The 23,940-nt window shown below is 38.2% G+C and overlaps 1 protein-coding gene across 1 annotated transcript in view; it reads right to left on the bottom strand.

Annotated features, from left to right (window-relative positions):
• Window positions 1-23,940, bottom strand: part of Moxd1 (monooxygenase DBH like 1) — a 76,512-nt gene that overhangs the window by 35,762 nt on the left and 16,810 nt on the right. The window contains exons 2-4 of the mRNA XM_038340518.1: window positions 16,228-16,374; window positions 11,016-11,183; window positions 10,769-10,852 (exon numbers count right to left, since the gene is read on the bottom strand). Coding sequence (XP_038196446.1) covers window positions 10,769-10,852; window positions 11,016-11,183; window positions 16,228-16,374 — 399 coding nt within the window. The remainder of the gene's footprint in view (window positions 1-10,768; window positions 10,853-11,015; window positions 11,184-16,227; window positions 16,375-23,940) is intronic.

The raw sequence follows: 23,940 nt of genomic DNA, 5'->3' as shown, positions 1-23,940 counted from the left end.
TGTAGTGATGAGGGACTTGCACTGAGTTTCCCTCTGAAAGGATGAATGTCTCCCTCTAAGTCATGGGTCAAGAATCAACTACTGTGGACATAATTGCCAGCTTCATAGTGGAAGTGATTATTTAAAAAAAAAAAAGATGAAAGGGACCAGGGCACGGTTCAGCAGTTTAAGTACTTTCAGTAAAAGCAAGATGAGCAAAGTTCAGATGCCCAGAGTCCATGCAAATGCAAGTGGGTATGGGCTTCATTTGTAATTCCAGCTTTTATTTAACATTTAAAATACAGATACTGTGATTCGGTGAGAATCCTGTTTTAGTGAGTAGACAGCTTCTCTAAGATTTCGTAAGATGTCTGGTGACAAAATGATTTAAAGAAATTCACCCTTTAAAAAAGTCCGCGAGGTGGCCTTCAGGGTTGTTTCCTGAATATCATTACATTATAAACGCCAATGTCGCGTCCTAATGGCGGTGCCTCAGTTCCACTGGAACTGAAGTCTTATTCGCCTCGTGAAGAAAGCATCCTGCAGCTCTCACGTGGCTCAGGCTTTATAATAGAAAGCAGCTGTGGCTCCAGGAAGTGGCTGGCTTTCCAGCTTCTCTGTCTACAAGTAAATAACCAATGCACCAAAGTATGGCAATACCATAAACTGTTGAATTATAAAGATTTGTTCTTAATATTGCTTACGTGTAAATCTGTGCCTGCCTGAGTTCCTATTTCCTGCATCCCATGTGTGCTCCATCCCACAGAGGCCAGACAAAAGCACTGGATCCCCTTAGCTGGAGTTAAATGGCACTTTGAGCCATCGTGTGGCTACTGGAAAGAAAACCTAGGCCCCCTCCAAGAGCAGCAAGTACACTTAAACACTCAGCCATTTTTTTCAGCCACCTGGGTTCTTCAGCAGACTACTACGTTTTGATAGTAGATGCTTAATATGTGTTCAGTCTTCCATTTTATTACTTTTACATAAGTAGTATTAATGTTGCTCAGTCTTTCATTTTATTACTATAAGAATAATATTAACATTGTTATGGAAAGCAATCTTTACATTATAAACATTAATGTCTAGACATAATGTACTGTAAAAGTATTAATGTTGTATTAAAGTATAGCATCCTTTCATTAAGCAGTAAAGTATAGCATGTTGTACCATGTGCTATAAAATATTAATATAGCAAGTGCCATGCCATACAGGAATTTTAAATAAGCACAAAACAGTTGTTCTCAAGCAGTAGGTTGGCATCAGGGTTAGTAGAAGAATTTTTCCGTATAGTATTGACAATCAACCCTTCCCACAGGAGTTGGCACCATCCATAAAGATCTAACTCAAATGATTTTTAAGCTGTCCCCTAAGGATATGAACCAGGCAAAACAATAATGACTCAACAAGAGTCATCCATAATGCTTCAAAAATTGGTATAATTTCCCCTTTCAAAAATGGTTGTATTATTAAGCTTTAATTTTGAGTTTTTGATGAGTAAATACCTTAACAGTGTGCCAATTCAGCTTGGAAAATGTAAAGTATAAAGTTGTGGAATATATTAAATTCATGAGTTACACAAACTTTAATTTCAAATATCTCATTTATTAAGAGTCAGTTTTCATGGCACACATGATGCTTTTTACTAATTGTTAAAAGTTCCAACTAGAGCCGGGCAGTGGTGGCACATGCACTTACTCCCAGCACTCAGGAGGCAGAGACAGACAGATCTTTGTGAGTTCGAGGCCCGTAGGATCTACAGAGTGAGTTCCAGAACAGCTAGGGCTGCTATTCAGAGAAACCCTGTCTTGAAAAAGCAAAACAACAACAAAAAAGTTTCAGCTCTAAAAACTATAAAATTTTTTGTTGCATCAGTTGAGTAATGTCATCACCACTGTATATTAATACAATTTTTTACACTGAGAATTGTAACATAATTGGCATTAGGAACACATAAAAGCTGTCTGCACTGTTTTTGTAATTTTAAGATAATTTTGTATTCAACATAATTTACCAAAGAATGCAAAGAAGCACTTATAAATTTATGTGTTCATAAATGCCCAGCTTTCCTGACTACAGTATTTAGTGAATGAAGGTACAACATTCTTAAGGATTAATAATCATATAGACCACCTCCTGATTTCACAGATTTAGTTTGCCAGTGCTTTGGGTAACATGAATTTGACCTCTGACAGGAACCACGGTATTAGTTTTCCGGTGTCCAGCAGTTGGGGTAGGATCAGAATCTGGGCTCCCAGTGGTTCTTAAGCTGCTCTGGGATATTGGTTTTTCTACAATTCTTCCTCTTGTTTTAAAGCACTATAGGTATTTTTCCCCTCATGGGTCTCTTTATATAGTCCATTGTAAGGATGTGAATAAAAACGGCCCATTACCATTATTTTTATTTCTGAGGAAGATTTATAACTCAGTCAAAAAGCTGCTGGCTTGTTCCCTGGACCCTTATACTACAGCATATGCCCAATTAGATTAGAGCTTGTTATCTTCTTTTCATTTAAATTATTGCTAATTCTTCCCCACCACCACAGCATCACCTCAGATTCAACATTCTGCCCCTTTCTAAAGTCATATGCTTAACCTTTAGCCTAAACATCTTAACTCTAACCTTAAAATAACTTCCTAAATCATTCATGAAGCTTTATATGTATCCTCCATCATTGGTGGTTTGTTTGTTCCTGTCTTCTGTTTTTTTTTTTTTTGTTGTTGTTGTTGTTTTTTGCTTGCTTGTTAGTTAGTTAGTTAGTTAGTTAGTTAGTTAGTTAGTTGGTGAGTTTTAATATAGAACATTGAAACTCCTGGTCTCTGTGTACTCAATGCCACACAAAGTCTGTCAGTTTCCAGGATCATTAACCTGAATCCTGTGAAGGTTCCGGTAAGGTTGTTTTATGCGGCCTAAGAAATATGCTCACATTCTATGGGACTCAAAAACAACCTGGCCCATTATGGTTCTGTATGTTTCAAAGTTTTGTTTTAAATAGCACAACTCATGTTAAGTGTTCTTACTCCAACAAAAGGAGAAGGACCATTGGGAAACTTGGCAAGGTAGTAAAAATGTCTTTTACCTTGGCTTTGGAAATCAGGTCAGGGGGATTTACATGTGGTCAAACTCATTGAAGAGGAAACACTAAACTTGTACAGTTCTTTGTATACCGTATGTCTCAGGAAAGCTGAGAAAACAAAACCTAACGTTGCCTGAGCTCTGAGCCATCTACTGAGAAACCTCAGGCTGACTGAGTGCTATCAGCCTTTTCCCACTGAGCGAGAGTCAAAAGGCATGAGTTGCTGAGACTCTCCAGAGGAAGGTCTGCTAGTTTTTCACTGAAGATCTATCCTCAAGTCTCAGCTCCACTTCACACGCATCATACGGTGATGGATATATTCCTTTGATTTTGCCTGACACTAGAAAGTTGTGGAAAGTCAGTTTACCTTATCAGGAAATATGAAAGTCTGATAAAATGATCTAAGTAGCAAAAATAAGCAAAAGCCTTTCCTAAATACTCCCCTCTGTCAAGGTAAAGTCATTCAAATCTCAGTGATACCAACATCTCCTAATCTGACTGTACCACCCACACCTAGAATTCAACACAAATAGTTTTGTGTCCTCTGAATGAAAGTGGTGATGGAGTCTCTTGCCAGTTTTACAGCCATTGACTCCCATTGTGCGTGCTAATGCGTCACCATATTCTCACACAACCTTCGCACCACTTGACAGTGACATCCTAGATGGGGGGTAGGACTGAGCCGGGGGAAGGAAAGCTGAGGAAAATAAATATCCCATGTCTGTTGAAAATGTCATTATTTAAAGTCACCAGATGCAAGACTAACGGCGAGCACTGAGAATGCCCAAGAATGTCCCAGAGGAGTGTCACCAGCTGGCCTTTGTCCTTACTTAGACGAGAGGAGGGGGAAAGTCGTTTACCGTTTACATTTCGTTTGGCTTGGAGTAATAGAAGCAAGCAATGAAATCTAACCCCGGAGGAATCTTTCTTTCAAAATAAAATAGTGACTTACTGCCTCTCAGGGCCTCTGTCCAGCCCCTGAGAAAATACTTGAAGGAAGATTTAGTCATCTATCACTGTAATCCCCTCTGAGGGAAGAAAACAAGCGCCGGTGAACTCTTATGCAACAGGTGTTTTCACGTGTCTTCATTTAATCTTCCCTGAGAAAGACTTTTTGGGCTTTACAACTGAAGAGGCAAGTTCTGATAGTTTACTTTGCCCAAGGGCACTCAGCTAACGAGAAGCAGAGTCGGATAGTCAGTGTGCTCGGTTCCAGCCCATTTCAGAAAGGCCTCACCTCCCTCTTCTCCTAAGATGTAAGAGGTTTGAAACCATGGTAAAATGGGTAACGCAGCTTCGTCTTCGTACTCATTAAGCCAACATATGCTGAGCACGTGAACACTCATTTGATATTGACAACTGACAACCAAGACAAGTTCTTTTATCAGCCCTGTAGCCTAAGACTTAGAAAAGTGGAGAAACTTGCCTGTATCAGCATCTGTTGGCTAAGGAGTCAAGATTTGAGTCAGACTCTGTTTGAGCCACTACACAATAGAAGCCGTAAACATGTGTGATTTCATTGTTTTGTTCAATGCAAAATCTTTATATGTTCATAAGAAATTGTTATAGAAATGTAATAATCGCTGAATAAAAATAGCAACAAGCTCAGTAAGTTGTGGTTATAAAGATTAAAAGCTGAATGATTGATAGCCCAGACAGAATGAAGTCTCCTGGTCTCCTTTTTGAAAAATTGAGTCTTTCTGTTAGCATACTGAGCTGCCACAATTGCATCTCGACTTCCCAGATTCTTCTGATGGAATGCTCTAGAGAGGACCAAGATGCATCAAAATCTATGTTAAAGGAACCTTTGTGGGGGCCTTTTATCTTCAGGGGTCAACATCTTCACTCTGGTTGCTGGAGGCTTGTGAGAAGCCAGAGTATGGGAAACTCAGACCACAGGACATCTGGTCTCCACCACAGACTTAAGCTTTTGTTTTCAGCAACTCATAGATATTTAGAACCAGAAAGAACCAATTGAGATCATCTGGTCAGATCTCTTTATCTGACTGGAAAGGAATTTGAGGAGCAGGCAAGGTTAAGTGTTTTCTCTAGGGTTGGAAAACTAATTAGTAGCAGAGCAATAAATCACGTTCACAAACAGACATGCTTTCAGAGTGAACTCAATAACTTGTACTCTATGGGACTATGAAGAACACCCAGGTAGCGAGACAAAACCCCGACGTATCTGTGACAAAGAAGTATCTATGACATAGACTTAGATCTGTGACACGGATGATACAGAGCAACATCTTTAAAACTGAGTACCCTGTGTCAGAAATCTTTAAAACGTGCTGCTTTGGTCTTGGTCACATCATTAGCAGTAGGGTTGTTATTGCTACTAACATCTTTCCATCCAGAATTTTAGACTTAGTCATCGCAAATACCCTAGACTTCCCATATTTTCATTCATGTTTATATAAAATCGGATTAGTTACATATTAGGGTATAATTATTTAACACCAATAATTTTCGTGCCATGAATCACCAGAATGCGGATCTTTGAAATTGTATATTTACACCATGATCTTTTGCTAGAATAGTTAGTGTTGCAAAGGTTTCAAAAGGAGAGAAAAGTTTTCCCATGAGGCTTATTGTGAAAGTTCATTTGTCTCAACTTGTTAACAAGATCCATCTGAAGATCCAAAGATTTGCCTCCAGGGGATATGGTAAGAGCCAGGGATGAGAGGGAAGCAGCCATGAGCAAAAACCATCCTACATGATTAGAGTAGATCTCGGCAAAGCACAAACAACCACTGAGTCAGAAGTCATAGCAAACATCGAGTTTCCCTCGTGAGAAAATGAAACGGGAGGCAGACGTGTGAGAAGGAGTCAAAGCATGGAGACACATCCTGATAACAGGATCAAAGCCATTCCCATGAGGAAGAAAGCCAACATCAATTAAGATGTCATTTCAGAGGGGAAACAGGAATGAGATACACACTATGAGAGAACAGCTAACTCTGATACTTACAAAATCAAGTAGTTTTATACCAGTCATGCTCAAATTCACACAATTGCTAATACTTGCTCCAAAAGTTGACCTATTACCACATTTGGCATTTTTAGACATGTTTTAATAATGATGAAGTTCTCCATTCAACAATGTCCTTTTATTTTAAGGAAGGAGCAAACACAATGGAAAAATGGGTAAGTTACATATATTTAATATAGGGTATGAAGACAAATGTTTTTGCTATATGCCTAGGGCAGGGGATTCCCCCTTCTAGTAACCACTTTATGATTATACAGTCTTCAGGTTTCAAGGATTCTTCACACCTGTTTAATGACAGTTCTGTTCAGGTCTTCCTGGGGAGCATTCTTCACAATCCATCCCTGAGATTTAGCAGCAAATATTGTTGGAAAAGGCTAAAAGTGTGTCCGATCGCATGGATGGAAACATGCTTGTTCGGGGACATGCATAAAGCAGAGCATTTTCCTTTCAGTGTTTGGTGAAGACGATGGTGTCACTCAACAATTTTTCTCACATGCTCTAATGCATATAGTTTTCAAGATCTCCCTAAAAGAAGTAACTGATAATCTAGTGGTTTGTTTTGGTTGTGTGGTATATGTGTTCATGCAGAGGCCAGAGGACAACACCCAGTGTCTTCTTCAACTGCTCTCCAGTTGATTTTTTTGAGATAAGATCTCTTATTGAATCTGGAGTTCAGGTAGCTGTCTGTCTTGTCAGCAAGTCCATGGATCCTCCTATCTTGGTCTCCTCAGAACTGAAACTACAGATATTTCCCATGGGTGCTGGAGATCAAACTCAATTCCTCATACCTACTCTGCAAGTACTTAACTGACTGAGTGACCTCCCCAGCTCAATAATGTAGGTTTTATTTAGATATCTAAATAACAACCTGAATAACAAGAAAGGCTGATGGGAAACCCCTCGGCAACTCAGATGCCTAACAAGATGGTCAACAGCCTAGATGCTATTTGTTGCAAACAATGTATCATTCAATAGACTAATGTGTCCGTTTGGTCATGCTTCTAAATATTAAACCCGTTTGATCCACTCATTCATCATAGCAACCTTGTTACTAATTTCTACTCCCAAATTTCTAGGGGTGGGAATTAACAGAGAAAGATAAACAGTTTACAATTAGTCAAAGCAACCCTATCTTAAACCTCAGCTTTGGTTAAACTTGTAGCACTACACTTGTTCTTTCCCAGGCTTTCAGAAAACACAGTTCTCAGCAAAATGCCATTCCAGGAGAAACTGTAAAAAATACATTGTCCATAGCAACAGTCAGATTAAGGAAGGATTTCTGTGCCTGCTGCTGTGCAGAGTAAAACAACAAAAAACAAAAAACACACTGCTCAAACTCCAACTTAACCCTCAGTTTTAACAACTCCTGAGGGAAGTATTATTTCCATTTAATGAAGACTGACCAAGAAATGGCTAACAAGATTTCCTGAGATGTGTTGAAATGGCTTGCAAGGATTAGAGTTCAGTAAGGCTTGTTGCTCCCTATAAAAAGCCAGGAAAGTGAGCCCTGAGGAAATGCATGGACCATAATTATCCTAGGCTATATGTTGACTCTTTTATTCTCTAATGTAGGCAGTTATCAATAAACGCTTGTTAGTTAAATGATAAAGCGGGGTATTTGATTGCCCTGTGAAACTACAAGACTGTGTTAATAAAATTAATGTTGGATCCGGGGGCAGAGTCAATGACCAGTAGACAAGAATTAGCCATAGAGAATACAGGGAGATAGATAGAGAGATCCACAGAAAGTAGGATGGAGGTCTAAATTTTTTTATATTTTGTGCTGTATAGTTTATGCCAAGTTGATACGAGGTAAAGTCATTTAAGAGGAGGGAATCTCAATTAAGAAAATGTCTCCATAAGATCAGACTGTAGTTAGGCTTCTAGGACATTTTCCTGATTAGTGACTGATGTGGAAAGGCCAAATGCATTGTGGGTGGAGATACCCCTGGGCTGGTGGTCTTGAGATCTGTAAGAAAGCAGGCTGAGCATGCCAGGAGGAACAAGCCACCAATTCCTCCATGTCCTCTGCATCCGCACCTGCCTCCAGGTTCCTGCCCTGCTTGAATTCCTGTCCTGACTTCCTGCAGTGATGAAGAGATGTGGAAGCTGAAATAAACCTTTTCCTCCTCAGTTGGCTGTTGGTAATGGTGTTTCATTGCAGAAATAATACCCTAACCATGCTTATTTGTTCATTTATTGTGTACCGGGAGGTATGAGCAGGCGCCACAGAGGTTTCCATAAATCCCATATGAAGCTCAAAGAACAACTTGTGGGAGTTGGTCCTCTCCTTTCACTGTGTGTGTGTTGGGTTATCAGGCTTGCCAGACAGTGCTCTTACCTGCAGGATCAACTCCCCAGCATTAACACATCTCATTGTGGGACAAGGCACTAGGAAAAACATCCCACTTATGGCTTTTCAAACAAACCAGGAGTCTTTGTTTCCTTGGGAAGATTACATATTGCCTTTAAAGTACTAGAGATCATCTCTTCTAGGACAAAAAGACTGGAATCGAGAAAATATCTCTGTTCTAGACGTATGAATTTTACTGCAGAACTTAATTATAACATTTATTTAAAAAGTAGAACATCTTTTGAAAGATGGTCTCTAACCAGCTTGTACAGCACACGTATTTTGGCCCTGATCCCAGTAGGGTTTGATTCTTTGTATGTTGTCTTAGTTGAAGGACTGTTTTGTGATATTAAGTGAACTTTGCTTTGGGAGCTGTGAGATAAGATCAAAACTCGATCCTGTGAGGGATATTTTAAATGAATCAATAAAATTTTTTATGTGCAGTCACTAAAACTCTCCTCAGTCACAAGTTTGACAGGAAGCTCCTTCTACTTGGTGACCCTCCTTCAAATTCTGTCTTACACAAAACAAAGCTTTCTTGGGTCTTGGTAGAACTGCAAATAGTGTGTGTGTGTGTGTGTGTGTGTGTGTGTGTGTGTGTGTGTGTGTGTGTGAATTTGTGCGCATATGAGTGTGTGTGAGTGTGTGTGCATGTGATTGTGGGTGGGTGTGCATATGAGTGTGTGTGTGAGTGAGTGTGTGAGTGTGTTGTGAGTGTGAGTGTGTTGTGAGTGTGTGTGACTGTGTGTGAGAGTGTGTGTACAGTATTTCATACCATTGACTTTTCTAGCTACAAACACGCAGCAAAGGCATCAATGTGTTCTCTAGTACCTACTCCAGGGCCCCCTTATTTGTGTGTTGTGATAGACTTGTGACAGAAAGTTACCTAAGAATTCTTGGTGAGGTGTCAAGCAAAGGAAAGCCATACTAATAGATACAATTGGCTTTATTTCATTCAACTCAATCTTTAGCATTAATAATAGTAAGAATGAAACATGTGAGTAGAAACAGTTAAGGATTTTACCTTCTATTAAAGTTTAAAATGAATGGAGGACCTATGTTCTGAAATATTTGTTTTCATTTCAGGACCTAGTTTTACATCTGTTTATTCAGCCTGGAGCTTGTAAATTGTAAATGACACACTGTGTTCATGAATATTCTATTTTCTGAGAAAGACTCCACTGGCACAAGTGAAGAACTTTGGCCCTGCACTACTTACACATGCATGGAGTCAAAATTAGCTTCTTTTAGAGGCAAGCAATGCATTCACTTTTGTATGGTTGCTAAGGCAACTGTTGGCAAAATATACCCTGTAAATGTTTAGGACCATCTATTAACTCAGACATTCCCTGTACCCTACGCAGCCGTGAAGCATCCCAGAAGCAAAGATAGATCTGGGCAACTGGATGAACACATTATAAATCAACATATATAAGTCACTCTAGAGGATATGAGAGCGTTCATACCTCAACTTAAATGCTCTGAGCGTGGTAGGGAGAATCTTGTGATTGAGACTGTTTACAGCAGAGAAAACTATGGCTACAGCATTATTCAGAGACATTTACCTGAGAGAACAAGGTTGATGAAAGGCAGGACCAACAATTCAACCCCATGTGTCGTCCAGATGCCAGGATCTAACCACTTGCACGTCTCTTACATCCATACTATTTAATTACATAGTCTGGGCACCAACACCAGGCTTTTGAAAGGCTCACATATTCAATTGGCAATATTTAACTCTATATTATTCCATAATAGCCCTGTGAGGCTTTAGAGAGCATATGGCCTAATTTTCAATCTCTTTGGACCTGTCAATAACTGCCAGAGCCAAAGGTCTGTTCATTTATTAATTAGATGTAAAAGTTTTGGGAGACCCAATCCCAGGGAACAGGAAGAGAGAACTTCAATTCAAGGGCAATTTGAGTTCGTCCACCTTTGGAGCTTCTCCAATGTGTTATTTTCATCACTTCAGTAGAAATCCACTGATTATCATTTTTCCCATCTCCAAGGAAACACAACAGTATTTTGTATGACAAAATCTAGTATTTTCAGTGAATCAGATATTCTCAAACAATGTAAGTGAGAAATGTCACTTACTGCATAGGATATATCAATATGGAAACATACTATTTAAAATAGCAATTCCTACTATGGCAACACTGCTTACTTACCTCAGATGTGTAAACGTGGAAGATAACTGAAATGCTAACCACAATCCAAGTTATCAATATCAGAAAACAGTGGATCAGACAAAACAGTTTATTCTTTCTCAGTAACTTCCATATACTTAGAAATCGTTTCTATATTTTTTACTATTTTCTGTTTAAAAAAATTTTCGGCATTCACATGGCCCACATGAAAGTCACATACCTTTATTACGTGGCGCTTTTCCTGGAATTCAGGAATCTTAAACATTTGGCACCAGTATGTTGTGCCTTTGTTTGGAATGGGGACCTGTCTTAAGAAGAAGGGGAAGAAAAGAAAAGGTCACGTTCTATTGACATGGCATTAAATTTAATAATGTAAATAAACAATCTCTTATACACTTTCAGTTAACTAATATTTTTGTTTAAAAACAGAAAAGGTAAAAAAATAAAGAAAGAAAGAAGAAACTTACGTCTTGATTTACCAGATCAAAGTATGGTGAGGCTGGAGACAACACATTTACTTTCTCAGGGTTCAGTAACCGCAGACTTTTTGTGCCTCGATTTGAGTCATGGTACTTGGGACCAGATTCTCCAGGATCTTCATGGTGGTAGGCCCAGATAACTCTCACTGTGCTATCCTGGTAATCAGACATAGGTACATTATGTCTCACAACAGAACTATCCTTGCCATTGAGTTGTGTTTAAAGAATGCTACTTAAATCAGCATGTAAGAATAAAGAAATGAGAATAAAGATATTTAGAATATCCAAAGAGTTGATTCTAACCCCTGCAAAAACCCCAATGATCAAATACTCTCCAAACTAAACATAAGAAAAATATTCAAATTAATAAATTTGAAGGCTAAGAAGGAAAATATTGTCAAAATATAATCCAGAAACTTATTATAGAACCCCTTAAAACTGATTTTAAAAAAAACAGTGGAAAATTTAGAAGAAATGGTAAATTTCTAGACATGCATGTGTTGTGTAGAAATTTTGTCTAAAACAAAATCTTCCATCTTTGAGGACACGCACTATACTACAGGAGGTTCTAAAGTGAGGTGAAACATTCTGTCCTGAAAACAACCTCCTTAGACACAAATAAGCAACTCAATAGTTTCAAGAAGTCCCTGAAATTGAACAGGATCCTCCTTTCTAAGTGTATATATGCACTAAGGATTTTTGAGCAACATACTCAGACAAACCGAGCCTCTGAGAATACTTTCTGACTAGCTGAGCTATTTAAAAGACTCAGACAAGCTGAATTGTCCATATGAGTCTCAATCTGTCCACCTGAAAGAAGTAGAGTCCAGTTGAGCTGCTCAGAAGTGTCCAACCTGTTGAGCTGCCCACAAATTGTACAGTGTGCCCAGGTTTCCAGCTTTCATACACTGTGACCCATGCTGAGGTGAGATTTTAGTAATGCAGCTGCCTGAGTAATTTCTCACCCATCCTCCCACTAGTAATCCCAATAAAACCATTGCTTCACCAAGTTTGAATTTGGTACTATCTTTAGTTTGTTTTGTTGCTGGTTCCTTACCAGGGTGAGTAGATGCTTGCTCATGTCTACCCATGAATAGTGTCACACAATCATGTGATCTACCCAAATTAAACTAAGAGGATATAAACACCTTAAACAGATGTGTAACAAACAACAAGACTGAAATAGGATTATAAATTCTCACAGCAAAGAAAAGTTTATGACTAAATGAATTCATTTCCAAATTTTACCAAACCAGTTTCCATATGAATATGCAAGCAAAAACTCTCATTAAGATATTAGCATGCCAAACTCAAGAATATATGAAAAAGATCATACTCCATGACTAAGTTTATCTCATTTCAGAATTGTGGGGTTGGTTCAATATACACAAGTCAGTAAATATAAAACAGCCCATAAACTTAAGAAATCATCTGCTGATGTCAACAAATTCAGAACAGGCCTTCTAAAAGTTCAGTATCCCTTTATGATAAAAGCCCTGAAGAAACCAGGAATAGAAGGAACATATTTCAACATAATAAAGAACATACATGACAAATCTGTGACCAGCATACCACATAGTGAGAAACAGAGAACATGGTCTCTGAAGTCTAGAATGAATGAGATAAGGGAGCCTCTCAACTTTTACTCACCGTAGTGACTGAATTCTTAGAGTACTAAGTAAAGAGGAAGAAACAAAGTTATACGAACAAGAGAAAAAACTCAACTTACTGCTATTTGCTGATGAAATGATCCTATATCTTAAAAATCCTAGAGATTTCACCAGGAGATTCTTACCTCTAGTAAACACATGGGGCAAAATAGCAGGATACAAAATTCATTTACAAAAATCACTAACTTTTCTATAGATCAATAATGAACATGCTCAGTAGGAAACTAGGGGAAAATATCACTTGCAATGACTTCAAATCAATCAAAGACCAAGGAATAAAACTAAACAAGGAGGTAAAAAATTTCTACAATCAAAACTCTAAGACACTGAAGAAAGAAAATAAAAATGTCACTAGAAGATAGAAAGATCTTCCATAGTCATGGGTTGGCAGAATCAATATGAAGCAAACATGTAGGTCAATAATGTTCAGAAGAGGACATAGAAATAAATCCAGGGAGTTCCTGATAGCTACTTTCCAATAATGTCCTCAAAGCACAGCTTGCAAAAGAGACAATATCTTCACAAATAGTTCTGAGGGGGAACTAATATTTTTACCCTGAACAAAAACTGATCCAAAATGAATTAAATAAAGACTTTGATGTAAGATCGTATCTGTACATCAAAAGAGACAATCTCCAGGATAAAGAGATAACCTGACTACACCATGGAAAAAGTGTTTCATAAAAAATCATCAGACCAGTTAATATTATCTATGGTACATAAGGAACTACAAAAATTAATTACCATATCTAAATCAGCCAGTCAACAAATGGGCTCGTGGACAGGATAGTCTATTCTTAAAATAAATACAAATGAAGAATAAACATAAACAATTATCTTAAATCCTTTGCTATTAGAGAATTTCAAATTAAGTTTTGATATCTTTGGTATTTCCTTTGTACCACTTTGACTAACCAATCAACTAAATGTAATCTAGTCTTGGCAATGGAGGTTTTACTTGGTGACATGAGATGTCTGCTGGAATGTTTTTCCCCCATTGTTCAGTGACTCCATTTCCATTTCTTTCATACATGTTTCCATTTTCAGAAGCTCCTACAGTAGTGAGTTTTCATATTGTTCTCCAAATGGCTCTTAATGCTAATTGTCTTTCCCCAAAATCCCTCCTTTACCCCCCTTTTCTCCTCCTTTCAAGTCTTGACATTCCATTTCTCCTCAGTCAGAATAGCTATCAGCAAGAAAACAAATGACTACAAATTCAGGTGTGATGGAGGACTCTCATTGGTTAATAAAGAAACTGCCTTGGCTTTTTGATAGGGCAGGATTTAGGTGGGTGGAGTAGACAGAACAGGAAGAAGGAAGTGAGGCAGATGCCTCGGGCAATCGCCATGCCTCTTCTCTCTGAGCCAGTCACCATGAAGCCAGCCACCAGGTCAGACATGCTGAATCTTTCCCAGTAAGACACCACTCATGGTGTTACACAGATTATTCGATATGGGTTAGTCAAGATGTGAGTAAGAGGCTGAAACTAATGGGCCAGGCAGTGTTTAAGTGAATACAGTTTGTGTGTTGTTATTTTCGGTGAAAAGCTAGCTGTGTGGGAGCCGGGCAGCAGGAATGCAGCCCATGGCTCTCCCACTACACAGGTGATTGTGTGGAAAAATTTAACCTGTAATTCAGTGCTGTTGGAAGTGAAAACACGCACAGCCACAGTGAAAGTCAGTGTGGAGTTCCCTCACAAAGTGAAAAGTAGAACCACGTCATCCAGCAATCGATCCCAAAGGGCACCATACCCTACTACAGAGACACTTGTCTATGCACGCTCATTTTTATTCAAAATAGTTAGAGAATGGAATCAGCTTAGATGCCCATCAATCATGAATGAATAATAAAAATGGAGTACATATAGTCAATGGAACTGTGCCTCGATATTGGCAAAAAGAAATTCTGACATTTAAGGGAAATTAATGCAACTAAAATCACCATGTTAAACAAAATAAGCCAGACTCAGAAAGCTTCTGTTTTCTTTCTTTTTCTTTTTTTTTATTGATTTTTATTGCTCTCTACATTTTTCTCTGCTCCCCTTCCTGCCTCTCTCCTCCCCTTCGACCCTCCTCCAAGGTTTTGAAGCGAACCTAGAGTTTAAATTTTATATATTTATGCATTTATGCATTGTGAGTTTATATATGTGTGTGTTTGTAGGTCATGAAACCAGAATGTGGATCATGAGAGAATTGGAAGGGATCTTCAAGAAAAGGAAAAGACAGGCAAGAAAGCAGAGAAACCATGAACAGGGGGCACAGAAAGGGGAGTGGGGAAGGGAACAAATATGGCAAAGCAGAATGGCATATTTCTATGAAAATGCTGTGATGGAATCAACTAGTTTGTATGTTAACTTAAAAATAATTTTAAAATAAAAAGTTCTTTTTTAAAACATTAGCTAACTCTAAGACTGCTTGTTTCCACAGCAGATTCTCCTCTAGGCACAAACTCAATTATGGATTTAGAGAAAGTGCAAATACAGAAGAAGGCAGCTCTGTGTCTGGGCTTGTTTATTTTACAACTCAAATCTGTGCTCAGTATGGGAGTACCAGGAATTTCCAAAAGGAAGTGAGTAAAACTGGCTTTGAGCCACAGACGGAGACAGCCTGAGGGGCCATGGGATGAGACAGGTTTGCAGAAGCATAGAAAAAGGACTGAATCCTTCAGCAGATAAGGGTGCTTTGCCCGCTCCTTGGAATAAGAACTCTGAGAATAAGTAATAAAGGAAGGTTACTTGTGTCAAATGTCCTCTTTGCTCTAATTTTTGTAGGTCCGATAACTACAATAGTATTCCAACAGAATTATGGTTTACTGTGTGCTACGTGGAAAGTCATGCTGGTCTGTCCTTGTGTCTTCTTCCTTCTTCACTCCTTAGGCCGAAGGCTAATCAGAAGGACTTCAGATGTTTTATATTCTCTTTTTTTGAAGCTTTAGTGGGTTGAATGAAAAAGAAAATTTTATTGGTCTACACAAAAATGGCAAAAGTAACTGATGGAAAGTGCCACAGGAGCATACTTCCTCCAAATATTTAATTTGCATATTCATGAAGATAATTTTCTGTGAAATCTGAAAATAAGAAACCTCATCTAACGTGCCAATAGGTGATTATAATCAACTGACTATTCATCCGGATTTCCGAAATTTACAAAGCCAAAGCGGTTACAAATCAGATGAATTACACCCTCATATTCAGCATTATGATTGCCTTTTGTGTCACACATTTCTTCAAGCCTTTATTATCTATTTTCAAATTTAACAGGGAAAACCTAAGATGTACTTTTATTTCTTAAAATCAGCTGGCTTGAAAGAAAACTTCCAAATGTTATATCTGCATAAAAATGCCTTTTATGAAATGTATGGTCTTAAACATGTCAGAGTTTGCAAAGTGCAGTTTTCAAAAACTTCCCAAGAATTGTTCGACATTGCCAATACTGCTTCCAGGGCCTCTTCCTTTTAGTTTCTCAATTGATTCACATATGTAAACACGCTGCCATGTTACCCATGAGAGTACTCAGTCTTGCTCTGCTTACCGTGACTCTCTTGTCATTGGCATCACACGTGTGCAGCTCTCGGGTGAACTCAATTACCGTGTGCGTGCTGTTTTCCATGGCATACTCTAGGTGGTAATCTTGCTGGGGGTCTTTTTCCAATTCTTTATTTGCATTTGTGAAATAGTCCTGTCGAAAAAGGAAAAAACCAAGATCAGGATTTTTCTAATATAGAATAAAACAGTTTAAGAGAGAATGTAGGGGATATTCCAAAGTCCACTCTTGGTTTGTTCGGGATAAAAACCCTTATATATAAACCCATTTTACGAATCCTGGGATTTCCCAATGGACTGGATTATTACAAATCAAGAGTTGGTTATCTAGCAAACTGATCTACATTTAAACCCCTGGTCCTTTAGGGGAAAAGCAGTAAAGATGCACACTCTCACTGAGCATCAAAACTGGATGACTATTTGTGGTCACCGAGTGGATTTCTTCTGGTGTACAAATGAAAAAGGGGAGACCGGCACCATGCAATGCCTTGTCCCCACACGAGACAGACGGCAATAAGCCAGAACCAGCCCCAAGATCAGCACTTTTCTATTGCTTTCAGCATCGCTTCATTCATAAATCCAGAACGCCAAGAGGAATCACAGGTAATTCCAATACAAACTTCAATAGCACACGCTTATTATAATGAAATGCAATGAGAAACATAGGATATTGACCGACTGAAAAAATTCTGGTTTTGTGGGTCAGTTCTGGGAGGTGGACACGAGCAGCATGAGCTTGAAACCAGGTGACTGGAATTTGACCTCCACCGGTCCTGGTAAATGATTTTGTAGGATCGTAGAGGTCACATCCTGAGATCTTCAATTTGAGCACTAGAAAATTGGGCATAGCATGTATTCCTGTTGCAGGTTTTTAAATAGCATGTAGCCTATTACACTGAAAAGGATCAAAATAAATATGGTCATTTTGTCGCAAAATACTAAGTTTTATATATAGCTTAATTGTTTTCAATATATGGCGTATTTCATTTTTGATATCATACTGTGTGAGAGTACACATACCAGAACATAGTTATAATTACTGTAAACAACATCAAGTTATATTTGAAAAACTGGTTGCTGTGTTGGACTCAGAAAACATAGCACACAGGCCGGGTAGTGGTGGCGCACACTTTAATCGGGAGGCAGAGGCAGGCGGATCTCTGTGAGTTAGAGGCCAGCCTGGTCTATAAGAGCTAGTTCCAGGACAGTCTCTAAACCTACAGGGAAACCCTGTTTTGAAAAACCAAACCAAACCAAAACAAAACAAAACAAAAAACAAAACAAAAAACACATAGCACACAAGAAAAGTCTTTAACTATGTATGAGAGCAACACTTGAGTGACGATTGGCAATTTTTTTGTTAGTATACTTTAACACAATTGTCAAATGTGTAGAAATTTGACATCCAAGATCTAGATATTTTTAATACAAAAAAACCCTCCAATTACTGACTGAGTCTAACTAATCTTTCTCTACAGTGGGGATAACAATTGCAACCTCTATGTACATAACGCCCCAGGCACTGCTGCAGCCCGGAACACGTACTCACTCGTTCTTTAGTGTGTCAGATGGATGAGATGAAACCCTTTCTCTATTTGCAAACAACAATGAAGCCATGGATACAGGATAATCCAGGTAGATGCTGTCAGCCCTAGCCCACCATCTGCATACTTCTTCACTGTAGCCACCACTGCTGGAATGTGTTTGTTTACTTTCTTTTCTCTGCCTGTAGACACTCATTGCATTAGTCATTGTATAAAATACTACCTATAGGTGCTATACCTGAGGGCTGACCCTGAGAACTAGGTTATAAATATGAAAATAATTTAAGTGACATATCCCATGATGATGATGTCTGTATGATGGTTTCCATCACACAGATTTGAATCCTTCAGTTAGATCCCAGTGCCTAGGAAAGAAGGAATTGAGACCAACTGTGCCTTCGCACTCATAGTTCGCTGCATTAGTCAGGCAATTCATTTTGTAAACGAAAAATGAACGCAGTGCAAAATGTAATCAGTTCAGAGTATAGGATAATTATCCTGATCTTGCAAATGTTTCCCCTACCCATAGTTTCATACAGTATCCAACTTGCTTGCCAAGTTTCCATTCATCTTGTCCTGCTCACCAAGACTAATTCCTACCAGCTACTTTCTCTGGCTTCTCGGAGAACTCAGTTATGAGAAATTGGGAGAAGCTTCCCTTAGGACTACTGCAGATCCCTTCATTCTGTCAATAAGAACTATTTATGCATGCATGTAGATATGATTATTTTGTGGTACCACATGCTAGGCAAGCACTCTACTATGGACAGGGGTACATATGTTCCCCTGTCCTCTTTTTAAATTTTTTTGTTACTTATTTTTTCTGCATCAAAACTTTACTAAGTTGCCAAAGCTGGCTTTACATTTATTCTGTAACCCAGTATTGAATTTGAATTTGTAATCCTTCTGCTTCAGCTTCCCAAATAACTAGAATTATAGGTCTATGCAGTCACAAATGTTCAGAATAATCCCAAGTGGCAACTGATAAGAACAGTTACTGCACTTAATCTTAGCCAAACAGCAAAGACTAGGCTCACAACCAAAACAAACAAAAAATAATTAATTAAAAAACAAATTCAATAATCATTTTAAAACCTATCCATACATGTGTATATATCTTGTTATTACATAATATTTAAATAATAAAACTCTCTTTTACAAAAAAGAAAAAGTCTGGAGTGGACATGGTGCCTTTATCTGTGGGCCCAGCATTCAGGAGGAGACAGGAGATAACATTGTCAAAAGAAGCTGATAATCTCAACATTAGTGAACTAAAACATGGCTGAATGTTATTAAAATTAACTTTATATGTAAAATCATCTAACCACCATGATGATTTTCTCATTTTCCCATTGTTTTAGGCTTATTTGGAGACATCTTTGTACCTCAGCTATCCAAATGGTGTTATTGTTTATGTATTTATGTATTTAGTTCAGATAATCAGTGACTGAAATCTACATGTCTTCAGGTCTCTCAACCAAGGGTATTTTTACAAGATGTCAGCATTTCCCCAGCCTTACCCTATGTCTTCTCTCATTTAGTGAGAATTTCAGACATGATACTTGAGAGCTCTTTTTCCACCTTCTTTTTATCCTAGAAAATATCAACTCTGCTAAATCATAAAATATACTAAATCTAAAAGAAACACATAGAACAAGTGAAGTAAAAAAAATGAATGTAAATGAAATTAGAGAAAGTCAAAGTTCATATCATATTGCACAGCCATTCAAAGTTTATAACATCATGCAATTCTTAGTGGAAAAATATGAAATAATTTAAACAAAAAAATAAAAAAGACAAAAGCCAGTAAAAGTCACTCAGGAGAACACAGACATTCAAAGTGTCTCATAAGTGAAATACCTTCCTACAGAGTAAATTCTGGGCCATGATGGTTTCACTTAAAATTTTATCAAATATTTTAAGGAAAAGTTAATACCAATCCCTCCTAAATTTCTCTAGAAAATAAAAGAACTCTTTCTAAGTCATACTCTTAAATCTCTAGCATTATGCTGATACCAGTGTGAGAGACATTATAAAGAATTGCAAATTAATATCTCTCATTGAAGTAGGTGTAGATTTTCTTAAAAATAAAACAGAAATAATTTGAAAATACATGGCAGCAGTATAAAAATTATATTTATTAATATACTGACTTGAGTCAACAATAGAAAAACAGTCATTCAATATTCCTATAAAAAGTCTAACCACAAAAAGGCATATTTCAGTAAGTGTGTTCAAATCACTAGAAGAGATATTCACAGCCAAACTTCTCAGTGATCATTCAGTGGAAAATATTACAATTCCCAACCATAGAATGAAAACCAATAAAAGGTCTACAGATACCTTTAGAGTTAATGAAGAGGGACTGAATTCTCCTCCAGCCCATGGTTGGAAATAAGTTTTGAAAGCAAGGCAAAGAAATACACACACACACACACACACACGCACACACACACACACAGAGAGAGAGAGAGAGAGAGAGAGAGAGAGAGAGAGAGAGAGAGAGAGAGTAGCCCCACAGTTAGAGGTCCAGTCTATTCCTGTTGTTTCCTGGACTGATTGTGTCCTCCTATCCCTTAACTAATGACTTCAGATTCTGTGGGACAATGGTCTTTTATCCTGTCACTTGTATTATTTTTAATAAAATGCTGATTGGCCAGTAGCCAGGCAGGAAGTATAGGTGGGGCAACCAGGCAGGAAGTAGAGGCAGGGCAATAAGAACAGGAGAATTCTGGGAAGAAGAAAGCTCAGTCTGCAGTTGTGACCCAGGCACAGAGGAAGCAAGATGTGACTGCCTTGCCAAATAAGGTACCAAGCCATGTGGCTAACATAGACAAGAATAATAAGCTAAAATAAGTTATAAGAGGTAATAAGAAGTCTGAGCTACTAGGCCAATCCATTTATAATTAATGTAGACCTCTTTGTGTTTCTTTGGGACTTAATGACTGCCGGAACTAGGCAGGACAGAAACCTCTGTCAACATTCAGATTGTCAGCCTTAATCCGTATCACCAAAGTCCATTTCATGAGCAAGTCTTGCTGTGATTTCAAATGCAATGAATCTAACCTTGTACTTCCACTCCTTGCATATATTGTCCAGATTGTCTTTAATGATCAGACACTCCTCCAGCAACCCAAATTCAAAGTTCTCATGTTTAACTTTCCCCCATGACTCTTCTCTGTACAGAAACTTCTGCTCTTATTAAATTAGAATTTGAAAATAAATAATCCACCTTGTTTTTTTGTTTGTTTGTTCTTTTTTTTTTTTTTTTTTTTTTTTGGTTTTTTGAGACAGGGTTTCTCTGTAGCTTTGGAGCCTGTCCTGGAACTAGCTCTTGTAGACCAGGCTGGTCTCGAACTCACAGAGATCCGCCTGCCTCTGCCTCCCGAGTGCTGGGATTAAAGGCGTGCGCCACCGCCGCCCGGCTTCCACCTTGTTCTAATTCATGTCAACAACTCATTTTAGACTCTATCAATTACACAGTTCTGTTAGGGTTTTTTTGAAATTTCATTGCGTTTCTCTCAGTATGTCATTACATTTGATTCAACGCCCATGCTACAATATACTAAAATCTTCATCCCAGGGTCCTTGTTTCACAAAACTTAACCTAACCTGGACTTCCAAAGTTGCTATTTAATATTAATATATGTTCCCTGAGTGTCATTTTCTTTAAATATTTAACCTTTCCTCAACTTTTTGCCTTGTTTACATTTTTTCCTTTCCATCTCTCTAGTCACTGAATGGAACTCAGATGCTCCCTCTGCTAACTTCACCCACTGAAGTTCTCTCTTTCTTTCATGCAGTTTTCTCTTCCACTGAAATTTTCATTGACCCTCCCCGCAGGAAGCAATTACTGCCTCTCTGAATCTTTATTTCTCTGTTTGCATTCTTGTATCAAATGATACTTTCAAGAAATTGCAAAATCATCTCAAGCCCTAGGCAACTGTGGAGAAATGGGCAACTAATCCTCCTAATCCAATTACATATTTCTACATTTAAAGCAATCAATTATATTGTCAATGGAACCACACAAAGGTAATACAGTCGATTACTATGTGCTCTCAATTACATTCTTAAGGCCTCATGTGGAAGGTTCTGGAATGGATTTGGGTCCATATGATCTACTGCCCAGCTTCCTGTGACACTCTGAAACACTGTCATGATCTTTTATCCTTTATATAAGAAATATCTTGGGAGACTGAGCTCATAATTTAGGGGAAAAGGAGAGAGAAATTACAAGGTAACTACTTAACAGAATGAGGACATTTTAAACAAAAAATAAGAAAAAGAAACATATTGTCTGTCTCATTGTTCTAGAGGAAAAACTGAACTTGGTGGGACACAATGAAGTGTGTGCACAACCACCAAGCACAGCCTTGATGATGTTAGCTTTGCATAGAAAAAAAAATTGGTATATGGGAAAATCTTCTAGTGCAATTTATTAAGAGAGGAAAAGGGGCAAAAACTTATGTCAAATTTTGCATCATTCAAACATCCTTACTAGGAAACACAAAGAAAATAGGAAAAGAAAGCAAAGATCGGGACTGAAAGTTAAAATAGTTAAACTTTTTTTTTTTTAAAAAAAAAAAAAAAAGATTTAATGAATTTGCTTCCTGGCAGTTTGAGAAAAAAAAATTTAATTTTTGTTCAGGGAGCTAATTAAAAGCGGAGAAAAAAAATGAAATTGGAACACTAAAGCATTAGCCAATTGAGAACTGAAATATTGATAAAGTGACCTAGACATTGAAATTAACAAGATGATACTGTATAAAACTTAGGATATTAAATTTCCCAGTTCATTTCCACTGCATTTTACTTCTACCTTAATAATCAAATCAAGTGATGCTCTGACCACTCCCTGTTTTACACAGCAAATAGAGCCATACACATCTGTACTGCACATGCACGAAGGTCATTTATTACTCAGTCATCTTCCTGCAGTGCGTGATGGTCTGGGGCTTAAAATAAGAACAGGAGTGTGGCTCACAATACACAGGTAGAATGCTGGAGCCATTATAAAATGTATTACCTATGCAGTAAACGCATGTATTATAAACATAAAATAATAATATGCAAAGTTTTTAATTAAGATTACTTAGTAGTGAGTAGCTAGAGAAATAGCTCATTCAGTAAGTGCCTGCTACAGAAGCACGAGGACCTGCGTTCAGATCCCTGGAACTCATGTAAAAAGCTAGTCGTGGTAGCATGTACCTTTAACCCCCACTACCATCATAGGATGGGGTGGGTAGGGATAAGCAGATCCCTGAAGTTCATAGACCAGCCAGCCTAGCCAAAACAATGAGCCGAATCAGTTCAGAGTGAGAGACTCTGAGCAACATTTTTAAACAAAAAGGTGGACAAATGCTGTGGGACAATGGTCTTTTATCCCGTCACTTATATTATTTTTAAAAAAATGCTGATTGGCCAGTAGCCAGGCAAGAAGCATAGGTGGGACAACCAGGCAGGAAGTAAAGGTAGGGCAAAGAGAACAGAAGAATTCTGGGAAGAGGTAAGCTCAGTCTGCAATCATGACACAGCCTCAGAGGAAGCGAGATATGACTGCCTCACCGAAAAAGGTACCAAGCTATGTGACTAACTCAGACAAGAATTATGGGATAATGTAAGTTATAAGAATGAATAAGCAAGAAGTCTAAGCTAATGGGTCAATCAGTTTATAACTAATGGAGACCTCTGAGTGATTCTTTGGGACTTAACACCCGTAAAACCAGGTGGGACAGAAACCTCTGTCAACAAAGAGAAGTCAAGAAAAGATACCTAGTGTCACTTTCTGGCCTATACACAAACCCATACACATACACACCCCACCATACTACACACACACACACACACACACACACACACACACTAATTCATTAAAAGTGTACCTTGTAACAGAAGGGAGCCAGAGAGGATAGAAGAAACCATAGCTTCACAGAAACCGTAAGAATTTAGGGCCAACAACGTGCAGATGTCATTAATACACCAATAGAAGAGCTGATGTACAGTAACCAAGCTTGGCTGTGCTCAGTCAGTGCTATCGTTCTCCAGGACAAACATGACGTGCTGCTACCCCACTTGTTTGATTACTGCACGTGGGTTTCCATTGACTCTATCACAGACACTCCGCCTGGCTTCCATATGAACCATCTTGTCATGAT

Source organism: Arvicola amphibius, chromosome 8 (assembly GCF_903992535.2).
Source record: "Arvicola amphibius chromosome 8, mArvAmp1.2, whole genome shotgun sequence".
NCBI lineage: Eukaryota > Metazoa > Chordata > Mammalia > Rodentia > Cricetidae > Arvicola > Arvicola amphibius.
The sequence above is the reverse complement of the archived record's forward strand: the minus strand, read 5'-3'. Positions and strand labels throughout refer to the sequence as shown.